Source organism: Opisthorchis viverrini (genome assembly GCF_000715545.1).
Source record: "Opisthorchis viverrini unplaced genomic scaffold opera_v5_44, whole genome shotgun sequence".
Taxonomy (NCBI): Eukaryota; Metazoa; Platyhelminthes; class Trematoda; order Opisthorchiida; family Opisthorchiidae; genus Opisthorchis; species Opisthorchis viverrini.
The window spans coordinates 1,460,429-1,476,244 of record NW_008751700.1 but is presented as its reverse complement, the minus strand read 5'-3'; the positions used below and the strand labels follow the sequence as shown (position 1 = coordinate 1,476,244).

The window sequence follows — 15,816 nt, the reverse complement described above, 5'->3', positions numbered from 1 at the left end:
CAAGCTTCAAAAGTTATCAACAAACTATTTTTGCTTCTTGTTGTACAAGGTGCAACCGGAAAACCGATTGCGTCGTATGAAGGCATACAAGGCCAGTTGTGGTCGTACACATAGGTTGCTGCGTTCAGAATATTCTATTTTCAGGGTGGCGAAAAAATGTGCCTCACGTTTTATATCCAACGATTGTTTCTAAGCGGGAATGCTGGCCTTAGAGACCAACTACTTGAAGGCGGCCAGATTTCAACTGGAAATCTGGAAGTGGACGAACAAGGATTCATCAATGAGGTACAATTTCGATGAATGTGTGTAACATAAGTAGTTAATCACACAGTCCCTTTAGGAACTGCCCTGTCGTGTATATGAAAATACGTGTTTACAAAACGGTACTAATGCACAAGACATCCCTGCATGAATGGGTATGCCTTCCATCCTACATCTACGTCGATCTGATGAAAACACTTTTGACCAAATTCGTTGGACGCGAAAACCTATAGATGAATGCTGCCTCCCGGGATTTTGAATGTCAGCCCTCTTGACGAACGCCTGCTGAATTATTTGTTTGTGCCTACCGTTTCTCATATGGGTGGTAAATGGCTGCTGTGATTTTCCGCTCCAGTTTGATTCCAAGAAACTGAGCTGGTCTGTTGTCACGGTTAACCTATTGCGTTCAAAGATCTGAAAGATATAAATGTTTTGATTTGAATGGGAGTGCATTCTTTCATTTGTCGGAAATCGGTGATTGGTTTGTGTGACGACTGCTGAAGGGGTGACGTAAAGCAAAAGAGAACAAGAGAATTCTTGTTCAGGTTGGTTGCACAAACATGCAAACTGATTAGTGCGCCAATCGGGAAATTAAGGCCGATGTGCCAGGTAGAACTGAAGTGTTTGAACACACAAAACAACCTCGAAGAAGGCGATGTCAACAAAGATCTGAAAGATATAAATGTTTTGATTTGAATGGGAGTGCATTCTTTCATTTGTCGGAAATCGGTGATTGGTTTGTGTGACGACTGCTGAAGGGGTGACGTAAAGCAAAAGAGAACAAGAGAATTCTTGTTCAGGTTGGTTGCACAAACATGCAAACTGATTAGTGCGCCAATCGGGAAATTAAGGCCGATGTGCCAGGTAGAACTGAAGTGTTTGAACACTCAAAACAGCCTCGAAGAAGGCGATGTCAACATCTCCATTGTAGCGGACATTTCCATGTCCCCTCAACCAACTTCACTTAATTTGTCCAGTACATGGGTGTTTACTAGATCCCACGACTTACCTGCTACACAAGCACACAAGTCACGTGACAAACGCCGTTCCACCCGCAACCTTGACCGACTACAAGTCAGTTTCTGTCTTGCACGCATCGGATCGATTCATATTTTATACACACATCAAACTTTCCTATATATAGGAAGCGACAACACAGTCAACACGCATGGACTCGCGCGCGCGCAGGGAGCAAGTAGTCAGCTAAACACTCCAAGTCCACGGATAATCATGGAATACGTGTAACGGCCATTTCGCATTGTATTCATTTTTATACGTGTCGCAACCACACTAAATATCTCTATTAGTGCACATACGCCTTCTGAATTGCATTACTCTCATCATCAGCTGAGTACTAATACCATCAAGGTGACGGAGACCATGAAAGTGCGCCTACCTGGTGAGTTTCAGGAACGGCAAAGGCTGTCGTGGGCTGTCGAAAATTCCACAGCAAACTTGTGACTGTCTTGCAAGTCAAAGTAGTAAGAAGGACACCTCTCACAAGACTGTCATGTTACACGTAACGATTTGCTAACAACAAGAATGATAGTGTCTTAATTTCACGGTCTGTCGTTCAGTACGTCCAGCAAATTCAAATTCGTATACTATGCTTACACTTTGCTGCAGCGCTTTCCGACACAGTGAACGGAGTGAACGCAAGAGCAATGTGTAACGCTGCACATCTTACACCCGGGTCAGTTTATCCCAAGAAATCCACTCACTCTTGCAAAACTCATAGTCCAGATGAGGACGCTCCCAACAGCAACACGACAGGGTTTTTACATGTCTCTTCGCGCAACCTTCTCAGCTTGAAAGATTATCCGAAAATTATTACACACACTGTTGAGTGATCATCGGCAACTGAAAGCCGGTTCGACTACCTGACTGGGGCTTGTTCTATTTGGTTACACGAAAATTAGGGTCAATTATTGGAGTTTTGTCGTGATAGATATCAAATCTACTTATGTGGCTTGCCAAACCACACATGCCAAACCAGATGTTTTTAACATGGAAATACCTAAAACGGCTGAACAAATAGTAAGTCGAAAGCGTTTCCACACAAACTAAATGGCTCTACCTCTTCATTGCTTGCATTTTCACACAAATTAGAAGACATTTCCCCGAGGTCCTGTTTATTATTGGCCAATAGAACTTGCATGATGCTCTGCGCTAAGGTTCTCCTGACTTTGAAAGATTCCTAAATAAATCGACCAGCACCTAATTGCGAAAATACTTTCCTCAATCCATTTCACAATTACCAAACAAAGTGCACTGAGATATTATCCTGGGCCAAATGTAGGATGTGCGTACCTGAAAAATAACACTAAACTTCGTTGGCTGTTATTTGCTCCTAAGAATTGTTTTACCCTCGTTTGTAGCATAGGGAGATTTGGCAATTTCACTCGAGATTTTCTGCAGTCGGTGAGCACAATTTCTAATGGGAGGCCGCGAAGCACTGTGCTCAAGATTGCTAATGGGAAATAAACAGCTGTACAGTGCGTTCTTCAACCTCGTGCATAAATCAGGGCTACTCAGTGACATGAAAAAACGGTGACAAGCTGCCGCAGCGCCTAACTGGGTGCATGAAGATCGATTCAGCTCAAAACAGCCGGACAGCTTAGGCTCAATGGAGCTTGCGCCGATACGGGAGCAACTGCTCAGCACAACTCCATCGGACAAGAACAACTGCAGACGTGTTTTTCGTTTATCAAATATTTCCCCAACTTGCTACGTCAGCATGCTTTTAGTCAACCTTTAAGTTCTACGGTATTTTTGAACGGATTTATTTGTTTGGACAGATTGATCAATTTAAGTAATTAGTTATCCGTAGTAGAAGTTTCTGAACCAGAACAACTTCGTTCATGTGCTCAGAAAACTATATGTTTCACAATGATAAACTTCACTTTTCAATTCGTTTATTGTGCTCCTTTAAATCACATAAAATGTCAAGAACAGAGTAGTTCTGCCTTCGATGCACCATACATTCCGGGTAAAAGCTTAGTGCGGTCTGCGAAATGAATGCCTTTTATTGAAAATTGGATAAAGCGGCCCTACGAATACACATAAGAAGCATGGTTATACAAGCCACAATGTGTAGGAGACCCATTTGTTGATATCATTGACAGACGACTTATAACCTGGTCGAATTTCGCGATGATATGTTTCCCGAAAATGCATGGAAACATTGGTCACAGGTATGAATGTTGACTTTGAGCTCAATCAGAGAGTCCTTTCTATAGATTACATGTGCTACATATAGCTACTTGAATACAGGTCTCTCTCTCCAAACGTCAGGTAATTTTGCAGATCTTTCGAGCAGTGATAATTGCACGACTTCCTGTGGTTCATAAAACAATAATTCGATTTTTATGACGGGACTATTTCAGGCTAAATTCCACTCTCGAGGCAGCGAAATACTGTCCATCTGACTGGACTTCAAGGCAAATTTGATGCTCCACTTAATTTCGCAGTGGTTTATGAACAAATAGAATGCCCCGTGGCTTCTATAACGATTGTAAAGCTACAATTTTGGTTTAAATACTCACGTGCAACATTATCGAATGATTCTCAGCTGAACGAACATATCGATTGCCGTCTGTCTGGTAAGGGGTGGATGCGTAAATGCATAAGTAGTGGGTTATCACCATTTATCTATGCAAAATCTGTCTGCCTTCAACTATATCGCCTATGGCAGCATGCGGTGTAACTCTAGGGTTGTGCAAGCGGCAGTTCTACGTCACTATTCTAGCTGTTATATACCTCAGAATGCGCCCCAATGCATTCATTAGGGGTATTTCCAATAGTAATTCATACTACCTCTACTATTGTCATGTTTTTGAAGAGCATGGTCACAAACATAAAAAGTGGATGCAAGCAATGAATGCGAAAGTGTAACAGGAGAATATGGGTGAAAAGAGAGAAACGACTCATTGGAAACCATGCCAAGAACAGTTCCAGTCTGATGAGGTGAATCCCAAAGTATGTAAAGATTTTGATATGGAAACACGCGTCTAAGACCAACAACCAAAGAAAGGACAAACAACGGTGAATGCTATTCAAGGCGCGGTAGGCGGGAGCACAGTCGAGACTCGCACATCAGGCACAAAGTGTCCGTCATACTGGGTCTGATGTGAGATTAAATGGCGAAAATTTACATTCAACGTAACTGCTAATGACCTATGCATCCATGCTTATTTCCCAATTTTTGGTAAGAGGCCCATGCCTTATTCAGAGCCACTTTGTCTAAATGTCTCGTACCACGGTTCTGGCGACTGGTGAACTTCGTCAAGTTTCGTTCCTTAGTTAAGCAGGCAAAGTCACACAGGCCAGTAAGTTACCAATGTTGGGTAAGAACGTCAGCCTAACCTAACACGGAGTAACATGTCAATGTCTGTTACTGTGCCTTGAGATCATTTTACCTTAGTCAAATTAGAGGATATATTGAAGTTTAAATAAGGGACCGGACTCTTGTTAAATCATCTGGATTTCTTACAATTAGGGACGCGTTGTGGTTTCGGCTGGCATGGCGTGTATTCCACTCGGTACTCGGCAAGTGAATATATGTTGGTGGTTGACAAATTGAATAAATAAATATGAGCCGGATAATGTTGTTAGGGCATTCACAAAGATGAAGCTTTGGGTTGCAGCCCAATAGTGCAGGATAAATTAACGTCATACATTTTGGCGCAAGGAGATTTCTTCCCGCTTTCGAGCGAATACAACTAACTTTAGTGTGTCTCTTTGAACACCAACAACAAAATCAAAACTATAATGGAAAAGGCACATCTCCACAATATTCCTAATTGCTGCAAGAAATTAGTGAGAATTATTAAACCTATGCAAACATATGCAAAGTTAACTCACTATAAAATAACTTGCATGCGTCAAGTAGCCTTTCAGGCCCAGAAAAGGGCTATGAATCCACATCAATGCTGTATACACAACAGTTACTCCCAGTAACCACGGGATCGCTGCGTTATCTTACGAACAAACAATTTCACAAGTGACTAACAAGATAAGCCATCTTAGCTGTTTTACATTGCGCCTTTCACATCATCTGTCACAGGAATCTTAAGTAAAATATCTTTTTGGTTCTTCAGCAGTCGAAAGTCAATAAACTTCAAACCCCAAGCCTTAGACATAGAACGATCCCCCTACCTCAACAGGACACATTCACTTGCGGCAAGGAGGTTAACACATATTCAGGTCATTCATTATTATAATGCTGATTTTTATAATCTTACGGTGCTCGTTCGATTAACCGAGGGATTAGTGCGACATTCAAACGTTTATATTGCTATTTCAAATGAATGTATTACCCTTGTTATGTTAACTATCATAACCGCATGTACATCTGCGTAGTCCGTAGGGTGCTGTTTGATCAGTTTGATTTGATACTACATGTTACCTATGTAGAACTGCATCTGTGGCCACATGATTCAGGTTTTAAGTAAAAACACGGATGATAACCAACAAAGTACAATATTCAGTCCTATTGCTCAACGCATTTCTATCCTTAATTCGGTTTACAAGATAATGATCTTTATAGGTATGACATATTCTTTGGTAAATAAATGGTTATATCCAGACTTGCGTCAGGATTATCACGCATTAACTCGTGACACGCACTCATTACATCCATACCCTGACACAATTTCACGGTTGGCAGCTAATCGGTATTCCTGACACCTAAGTCAATGGGATCTAACCTGAGGGGGAAATAATATAAAAGGAAGCGGTACGCCCAGTAGCTGGTTACCTAGGAATCTACCTTTTGGACACTACAAGAGGGAATGACACGTCGTCATTTGTGGTGTTACCCAGGCGCCTACAGAAACTACCTCGAGAAGTTCGTAGAGGTGCGTTTCGGAAAGACTTTCAAAATATTTAGCTGAATGTACTCAACAGGAGCAGCATTTTATCATTTTCTTTCACAAAGCGGAGACTACCTGTCAAGCTGAATAAAGCTGCGTCAAATGGTTACGGTGCCCGGTTTTAGTTGCCGAATACCCGCACTAAAGAGTTGGCTCCAACCCAGATTAAGATATTATGCTGTTGGAGAATACGCTGACGGTTTCAACAGCAAACAACACAAGCGATCACTGGAAGGTAAAAGTACAACCACCTTAACGGTTAACAGTTTCAGATCATATGAATCGTGAAAAAGCGTTTGCCTTTCCCTTTAAGACATAAGCCTATGACCACAGATACTGCAGGAGCATACACGAAGTACAATGTGGGCTCAAATAACAACAGGCAAACAGACTCATCAATTACATGGTGTACATGGTTGTACAACCATGATAGACACTCAGGATGACACACATTGCGCCTATCCTAATCCTGACTGCGTGGTCAAGGACATGAGTGACCCAGAGAGGTACAAGTGGGTGAACAGAAAGTAGCGTGTTTTCAACATAAAGCTATTGAGCCATTCCTCCTGATTGTTTAAGGCTCGTCGTTTTTTCAATTTGGAGACCTGACACTGACAAAAAGGACCATGATGTTTAGGCTGGTCTGTTGACTGGATCGATTGGTCATCTATAATAATAATGTCATCTATTTTTGAACAGCATGGTCACAAACATAGAAAGTCTCCCTGAAACCTCAAGCTTGCCCAGTGACGTAAGAGAGAAGCACGTATCTAAAGCTAAATGATCACGCATTGCCGACTCACGACACAGTTACGCTCGAATCTGAGGCTCCGTGTGAAACATCACATACTAAATTCAGTTCGATGGGTGTTTCGCACAACGGCGACACACCACTAGATTAGTGTACATAATAATGACTGCAACCAAATGACTAAAGTAAACGCAACAGAAAGGTGCAGCAAAGTCGTTTATTAATTGCATCTAAACAAAAAAGTCTAGAAATAACAAGATTCAATCGTGTCCAAACAGAATTTGGAAAAAAACGAAATACTTGGCTTACACGTCGGGACAAACCGAAATGGATACAAGACAAAGGGATACGAAATTGATTTTGCTCGTTAGAGAGCACATAGAAAAGAAGCGGCCAACACAGAAGTGAGTATTGAGTCAGACAATTACATGACAGGGTAGGAAGCCGCCGTAGCAACACCACAGAGGTTGTTGTAATTACGCAGGATCCTTATGTAGCCATTTTCTCCCCAATCCGAGCCCCAACTGTTTTTTATTAACCAGTATGGAACTCCATCTTCCACCCCGTAGCCAACAACCAGGACGCCGTGATCCAAATCGTACGAGTCACAAAGATTATCAGAATATATACCTAAAATGGGAAAAGTGCATGGAAGGATAAAACCAAATTGCTGAGGAAACGAACTATTTGATTTCACGTGACAAGGGCATGAGCACTAAAACAAATATGACAGACCAGCACTTTCGCAAACTCAGGCGGGGTGCATTTGAAAACAGAATAAACTCAATCAATCGCAGGTCAATTAAATTCCATGGAAGAAACCGTATTCTGTCAGGGATATAAAAAACCGGTCTATTCTGTTAAGATATGTACGCGCAATCTCATAGTGTTCTGTTTTTTGAGTACTTAGAAGGTGAAATGATCCTCTTGAACTATGATGACTTGAATTTCGTCGGATAATTTCGAAAGATCGTAAGAGCGATCTGCGTAATGAAGTCCGCGGGTGCAGCCAAACGTTATGTAGACTATTTACTCCGTAACACAGACGGCGTGAAACGTTCATGCTTAGTGTTAACTGCGACCGCTTTGTGAATACAGCCCCATCAGAAGATAGTAACGATACACTTACCCACCCATCTATGTGGGGTATGCGTTTGGCTCTAGAAAGCCCCTTCTGCACAAACATCCATGTCACGAAGCGCGTACTGCCAATGCTCTCCAGATTTCGCAGTGTACGCAGCCTTCTCTACGTTGAATGAGCGCAAACTTCCCGTCCCATGAGACGAGGTTATGCCATACAAATAAGTGACTTGCTGAAATATTTTCCAATTACAATCACGTATTTGCAAACTAATAAGCCCAACTCACCGAGCACGCACAGCAGCGCCCGTTATCGCATTGTGGAACCATACGAAAGTCGCCGTTGCTTATCCATTACACATTTCGCTTTCCGTTTCAATCGAAATTGTATGTGAATAGGTGAAAGAGCGCACCGTTGTTTGCGTCAGGTTAGCTGATGGCTTTGATGAAAGATGCATTCTTGCTTAGTTGCCTGAGAATTTCAAAAACATATATCCAGCCCAGTGAGCTCTTTGAAACTGCTGCGATTCGTCTCATTTCAGAGCTTACCTAGAACTGCATCCTGTCATTACCACTGACAAAATATCGACTTGCGTCAGACGGAATAACCAAACAGACCGACACCGGGTACGAAATTTTCGAACAAAATCCTACCACACAAAAAATCATAGACATACTAACCAAACGTCGAGCAAGGAATGTTCGCATTTGAAACCGAACTGAAATACGACACCCACCTGACTCATAGGCCCAAAAGCTAGAGCGCCCAGCGTTGATTGCTACGGATACGGGGCCGTGAATTCCAACAGCCTGCTGCAGAAGAAGCTCCTTGCCTTCTGGTATGTCGATGTATCCGGTGACATTTACAGCAGCATACTTGGCATCGAAACTGCACTGCTTAGCATAACCAGTAGTACCAGAAACGTAGGGGTAGTGGAGTTCCGTGTCTATTCCCTTAGACTCCTTCACATACTCAAACGCGAGGTCCATCAGACCGCCATTGCATCCGTGGTTGCGACTACTGCAGTCAACAAGCTGCTGTTCTGAAAGGCTGACAAGTTGACCCGTTGCCATGAAGTGCTGACCCTCTATTCCACCAGTAGCAGAGAACGCCCAACACGATCCGCAATTGCCCTGATTTTTCACCGGAGTAACAGCGCCTTTCGTGCGCCAGTCGATCTCCGAGGGCGGTGATACGTTAAGAGGGATGTACGGCGACCCCGACCTCGGAGTTTCGACACTATGGCGAAAGCCGCGCAATACAGCCAACTCGCTGCGGGTCTGAAAGTGTTAATTAGCGAAATAATAAAAATTACTTTATCGCTGAATTCATTTATGCCCATAGAGTAAGTGACTTGGCCATTCTCGAAGAGTACATTGTGTTCGCTAATTCTGATGAAGTTTTCAGTGAAAATCCCGAGTCTTTGTTCTTCCTCATACTTGCTGCGGTATACCCTCCTGTACTTTGTCATAAACGTCTGCCACATATTGTTTAAGGTAGAATTCCACTCAGCCCCATAAATCTTTTCTAAGCGTGATGAGTCCGATGGGTACGATGAACCGTCTCCTTTCCATGAGCCCAGTTTTCCAACAAGCGTCAATCTCCTCCATGGGACAGGTAGTGGATCGGAGCATACCATGCAACAACCCCAAGAAAGAATGAGCAACGAGACAGCGAGCATCGCGCAAAGGAATTCAGGTAGCACGAAGACGAGTCTTCGCCCATCGCTTTTAAACTATCTTGTCCCGAGTTGCCGCGACAAGGTCACAACAAGGTCGATCGTTCAGTTTTGCCCACAGCTGCAGTTAGTAGATCCATTCGGTTCGCACACGGGCGGGAAGCACAAATCTCGTATAAGGGGTCAGTAGGTCGCCGATTTGGGTCTCATATTAGCATTGAGCGACGGAAACTTGGATTGTAACTCATCAAAGCAGAGGAAAGCTTTTGTGTCACAACGTCCGAAAGGTTCCTGTTGTTTGTTAGAATTGATTGTACCAGAAAGGAACCCTCAGGTACTCCTACTGTGGCCATCCGGAAAGAAACTTTAGTTGTACCAATAGTGGTTCGGAGAGTCCGTTGAAAAGGGTTCTGTGTCGCCTTGCAGCAGTCGCCTTCAATTCCTCGTGATTCGGGTTTCGGATTGTGGAGTCCAAAAATCCCATCATCCGACATGATTCCGTCTCCGTTTTCTCAGGACAAGTTACTATAAACACGATTATATTTGAGACGGCAGGTATTCAGGTTGCTGTGATAAAACCGTGTCAACAGATTCCCAAGCAACTTAAAGCCGCTGCTCGCTAGCTGGCACGGGGTTCATTTCCGAACCATTGGATAAGCGTCCCGGGTTCCAGGGTGTTAGACACGTTATAATAAGCGGCGGATGACTAAAATCCTTCCCATGAATGTCGCATTTCAAATAGATTCCAAATACCTTTGAAGTGGTAGAGAGGAATGCATCAAGGCGGAAGGACCTACAAGTTAGCATGGTGCGCTCTGATAAATTTCCGCCTCAGAATGGAGTACAGGAGAAAACCACAAAATCGTTTGGTTTGGTTCGATCCCCGTCAATTTCGCGAATATAAGTAACATAAAGTCCTATCTTTCCCGACGGCGAAGGAAATTATATACTTACAAAATATGCTCACTTGCACCCCGGTATGGTTTCTAACAGAGATCTATAAGATCCACACACCTGTACAGGATTTGGTCTACTTGGTGACCGCGTGGCTCGCACATTTCAGGCCCATGCCGCTTCGGCCCATGCCTGGGTGCCATCTCATTGCTAGAGGCTCAAGTGGTCATGTTCGTGAAAATCTGTTATCTCATGTCCATCATCGGGCTACGGTTAAGCCAATAACACGGGTTTACGGAACTGGTGATGGAACACCAACTGGTTTTGTTTCCAAGTCCGAGATGACGGCGCGGGCACATTCCAGGTATATTTTGCTGCTAGATTACGCGGTGTTGCCCCTAAAATTCAGCTGCAGTTCCAAATATTGTGGCCGCTGACGAGAATCCTGCGTTTGACCCTGCTAACTTTGTGGAATACCGAAACTCTTAATTCGTAAGCTGCTATGTTCCCTCCGTATTAGAGGAGAGGCTTGATGGGGCATCCTGAATGGGTATGGAATGTTGCAAGATGGTAAGTTACCTAGAGGTGCGGGATATAGTACGGGCATGCATTGGCGAACTACGTATTTTATGGGCGGGTAGGGTTGGCTATGTCAGATTCGGAGCAAGCGCGGCGGAGATTTGGTATTCAGAGCAGTTGGAGACGTCCCTGAAGTGATAAATTTTATGGGAGGGATATGTTTCTATCCACTCCATGCTCATTTCCAGGACCTCCGAGCACACATATCGTGGTTTTAATCATCACGCTCTCCTACCTGTGAGATTCATGGACCGCAATTTGAAGACAGTGTGCGCGATCTTCTAGCATGCACGCCGATTAGAGGTTCACGTGGTGGTTGAGAACTTGCGAGCGAGCACATCCCAGGTATATTCTGCTGGTAGATTACGCGGGGCCGAGTGCAAGTTAGCATTAGAGCAGAGGCTTGATTGGGCATCCCGAATGGACATGGAGTATTGTAAATTTTAATTGAGTACGCCTGAGGGCCTCGTCTCCCTTTCGGGACACACTATCCTTCGTTTTGATCGTTCCTACCGCCGTGGACCTAGCTGCCTCATGCACTCTGATGCTGGAATAGCAGTCTCTATTATTGACGATCCACTCCTGGCGGACACTTCAGACTCTGTTTGGTTTTATGCTTGTCGGGCAAATCCGCCGCTTATTTCCGGGTGATTTTACATGCCCCACCACATTCCACTAGCTCGATTCTTCGTCTGGCTGCGCTTCATATTCTCACTCAAGCTCCATCCCACCCAAACAATCTAATTGTAGGGGATCTCATCCTTCCTGAGATTTCCTGGTCCCAACGAAATTCTCCTTTGCGCGTTTCGCCTCTGTTTGCCCAACTTAATGTCGAAAGCTGGTCCCAGCTTGTAAGGCAACCAACACGCGGAGCTCACAACCTGGACATTGCTGTTTTAAACGGCTATCTGTGTCCCGCCGCTGTTGTTAGCCACATATTTCCTGACAGTGACCACTGTATTGTAATTTGCAGCTGGCCGAGTACTCCACGTTCTCCTGCTCTTCCCCCTTAAACCCTTCGATATTTTCTCCTGTTATTCTTGCAGCCTTTGCAATCTCATTGCGCCACAAGACCTGGGACGAGTTCTTTCCCTCTGGCGACACGCAAAGTGTGGCCAACATCTTTCACAGCAATCTACTATCATTAATTTATCTAGTTGCTTCCACTCGAGCTTCACATGCTTCTGGCTGCCATCCGGCCACACGATTACCAGCTATACGCCATAAACTTAAGAAGTATCGTAGGCTCTTCCATGGATCCCATGATCTCCCCCTGCACATTGTAATTAACAAAATTATGACTGATAGTACCGCGAGCAAACGCGCCCTTTAAAAGCGCGATGAATCAACCGTCGTAGCCCATTTTCTACAACCTGAGATGCTGGGGCGCCTCCATCACAGGCGTTGCCCCTAAAATTCATCTGCAGTTCCAAATATTGTGGCCGCTGACGAGACTCCTGCGTTTGACCCTGCTAACTTTGTGGAATACCGAAACTCTTAATTCGTAAGCTGCTATGTTCCCTCCGTATTAGAGGAGAGGCTTGATGGGGCATCCTGAATGGGTATGGAATGTTGCAAGATGGTAAGTTACCTAGAGGTGCGGGATATAGTACGGGCATGCATTGGCGAACTACGTATTTTATGGGCGGGTAGGGTTGGCTATGTCAGATTCGGAGCAAGCGCGGCGGAGATTTGGTATTCAGAGCAGTTGGAGACGTCCCTGAAGTGATAAATTTTATGGGAGGGATATGTTTCTATCCACTCCATGCTCATTTCCAGGACCTCCGAGCACACATGTCGTGGTTTTAATCATCACGCTCTCCTACCTGTGAGATTCATGGACCGCAATTTGAAGACAGTGTGCGCGATCTTCTAGCATGCACGCCGATAAGAGGTTCACGTGGTGGTTGAGAACTTGCGAGCGAGCACATCCCAGGTATATTCTGCTGGTAGATTACGCGGGGCCGAGTGCAAGTTAGCATTAGAGCAGAGGCTTGATTGGGCATCCCGAATGGACATGGAGTATTGTAAATTTTAATTGAGTACGCCTGAGGGCCTCGTCTCCCTTTCGGGACACACTATCCTTCGTTTTGATCGTTCCTACCGCCGTGGACCTAGCTGCCTCATGCACTCTGATGCTGGAATAGCAGTCTCTATTATTGACGATCCACTCCTGGCGGACACTTCAGACTCTGTTTGGTTTTATGCTTGTCGGGCAAATCCGCCGCTTATTTCCGGGTGATTTTACATGCCCCACCACATTCCACTAGCTCGATTCTTCGTCTGGCTGCGCTTCATCACGTAGGCTTTCGAAAGGCCATCGATTCTTATATTTCTATCAAAGGAGCTAAGCGCCTTTCCGCGCCCCAGCTCACACGTGGCACTTTTGAAATATGCTCCAAGCTATTCTAATCTGCGTATTTACCCCGACTGTCCTTTTACTAGGTCCTAGCAATTAAACTCACCAGCCTGGAACCGTTAGCATTAACTCACAAGTGCTGCAACCACCCCCAAGTGTTCTTGTTTATCTCTTATGCGGGCGTTCATTTCCTGCGACCGCATCTTTCGCTCACTTGTCTACCGTCACTGCTCACATTAACTCCCCTATGTGCATAACAAATACCCTATGCGATGATGCTTTGGTGAGCAAATTACTACCGCCCTTTCTCAAATGGTCCAACAGCTAGCTTTCCTGCTAGCTACTTCGACGACAAAGTTCTGACCTTCCTAAAACTAGGCACTTACTCTGGCCCACGTATTACTTGGTTTCTAGATCAGCAAACATATCCACCTTCCCTGAGTCCATTTAGCCTGCTGTCATTCCCTTTTAGGTTTTCTCTATTGACCTTTGCATTTTATACCTCCTGACACTCGCCACACGCTACCGATTTCATTTCATTTCTTTCTCGTTGCTTTTTTCCCAAGCTTCTATCTTCTACTGCAGTTGCCCAAACGCCCATTGGAACTGTTATTCATTCAGACTGGCTTTTTCTCGGTCTACACTAACACGGCCCCTCAATGAAAGGGAAATTATCCATGAGTCTGCACTACCTAACTCTCTGTATCAATCTCCGTCTCACCCAGAACCAGCCGCCACGGAACTGCGTACAGCTTGTCCGACCGCGGCACCCTTGACGACCATTACAGGGCTGTCTATGCTGTCTATGCCATCATTGCAATGATGGCATGGCACCCCATTCACAGTAGGATGACACTCCCCCGACTATTTTCTTCAGAACATTGACCGCAAACCCCCACCCACGCAGGCCTGGAGTCGCAACTTTGAGCAAATTTTTCACTCGGTCCCGTCTCTTGGACGAGCTCCTTCGTGCCCAATGAATTTTCGCTCAAACATGGCTAGCCTGGTTTTTCTCCTACAAATCCGGCTCGCCTCGTCCATAAGACTAAAATCCGTATACGTAGCTCAGGTCGCCCTACGTGTTAGCTACTTGCTCCCATCCAACCTATCCCCTGCAACTGAACTCTATAAAAACCAATGAGTATACTTAGTTTCAGAATAGACCACATTTCTGAAACAAAACTCGTCATTTGCTGCCAATTTGAAGTATTTCATCCCCATCTCCACTTTTGCTCGTTGTGACTCCGGTCAGTATTTTATGGGCGAGTAGGGTTGGTTATGTCAGATTCGGAGCAAACGCGGTAGAGCTTTGATGTTCAGAGCAGTTGGAGACGTCCCTGAAGTGATAAATTTTATGGGAGGGATATGTTTCTATCCACTCCATGCTCATTTCCAGGACCTCCGAGCACACATGTCGTGGTTTTAATCATCACGCTCTCCTACCTGTGAGATTCATGGACCGCAATTTGAAGACAGTGTGCGCGATCTTCTAGCATGCACGCCGATTAGAGGTTCACGTGGTGGTTGAGAACTTACGAGTTGTTCGCCCAGATGCCGCGGTCCAAGATGCATGCTGCGTCCACTCACTCCAAGTAGCATGGGTGTTTCTCTCAACGCGATGGTCTTGAGATTCGTTTGTATACAAACATTGAGAGAATCAGAGCTTCCATACCCGTGTTTCTCTCAACGCGATGGTCTTGAGATTCGTTTGTATACAAACATTGAGAGAATCAGAGCCGATTTCAATACCCGTGCCTCTGATTCAAGCCAGGCTTGGTCCCAGCGTATTCCTCTGTATATCATCTTATCATCTTGACTGGCTTGGCGAGGAGTACAAATAAAAGTCGCGGAGATCTTTATATCCGACAGAAGATTCGGCAGGTTTCAATGAACGCCTCCCAGTGCTGGCTGGTGACAGATGAAAACTGATTGTGATTGCCGCTAAGGGAACGTGTGGGCGAGAGTGTGCGGGCAAAGTGGGAGGTGAACAATTGTGGGTGTGCTATCAAAGTGGGTATCACAGTGCCGTACCATCACTGCACTGAAATGCTTCGGTTTCTAGACAGCCCTGGTGAAACTGCCGTGAGTATCAACATACCAGACCCGCCGTCTCATTGACAAATGTCATTTCACTTGTTCTCCGCGACTTGCCTCTGCCAGCGTCTGTATGCTGTTTGCTTGTTCCCATTTATTGAGCTGTCTTTACTAGTCTTGCTTTCCCCCGACCAAAAAATGGTAGCTGGAGTATTCAATAATGCACAAACCGCACTTGTGACTGCTTGGATGGTTTGCTACCTTGCAGATCTGGTAGCATTCACGAGGGATAAAACCTCGTGTGGT

At 44.8% G+C, this 15,816-nt stretch overlaps 2 protein-coding genes across 2 annotated transcripts in view; one reads left to right on the top strand and one right to left on the bottom strand.

Moving 5' to 3' along the window:
• T265_13188 (hypothetical protein) overlaps positions 1-9,720 on the bottom strand; it is a gene marked incomplete at both ends in the record, with an annotated part of 66,974 nt that extends 57,254 nt beyond the window's left edge. Inside the window, 2 exons of the mRNA XM_009167654.1 lie at positions 8,708-9,246; positions 9,282-9,720. Coding sequence (XP_009165918.1) covers positions 8,708-9,246; positions 9,282-9,647 — 905 coding nt within the window. The remainder of the gene's footprint in view (positions 1-8,707; positions 9,247-9,281) is intronic.
• The window catches only part of T265_03207 (hypothetical protein), a gene marked incomplete at both ends in the record, with an annotated part of 30,253 nt that extends 19,986 nt beyond the window's left edge, over positions 1-10,267 (top strand). The window contains one exon of the mRNA XM_009167626.1: positions 10,161-10,267. Coding sequence (XP_009165890.1) covers positions 10,161-10,267 — 107 coding nt within the window. The remainder of the gene's footprint in view (positions 1-10,160) is intronic.
• Positions 10,268-15,816: the final 5,549 nt, after the last annotated feature.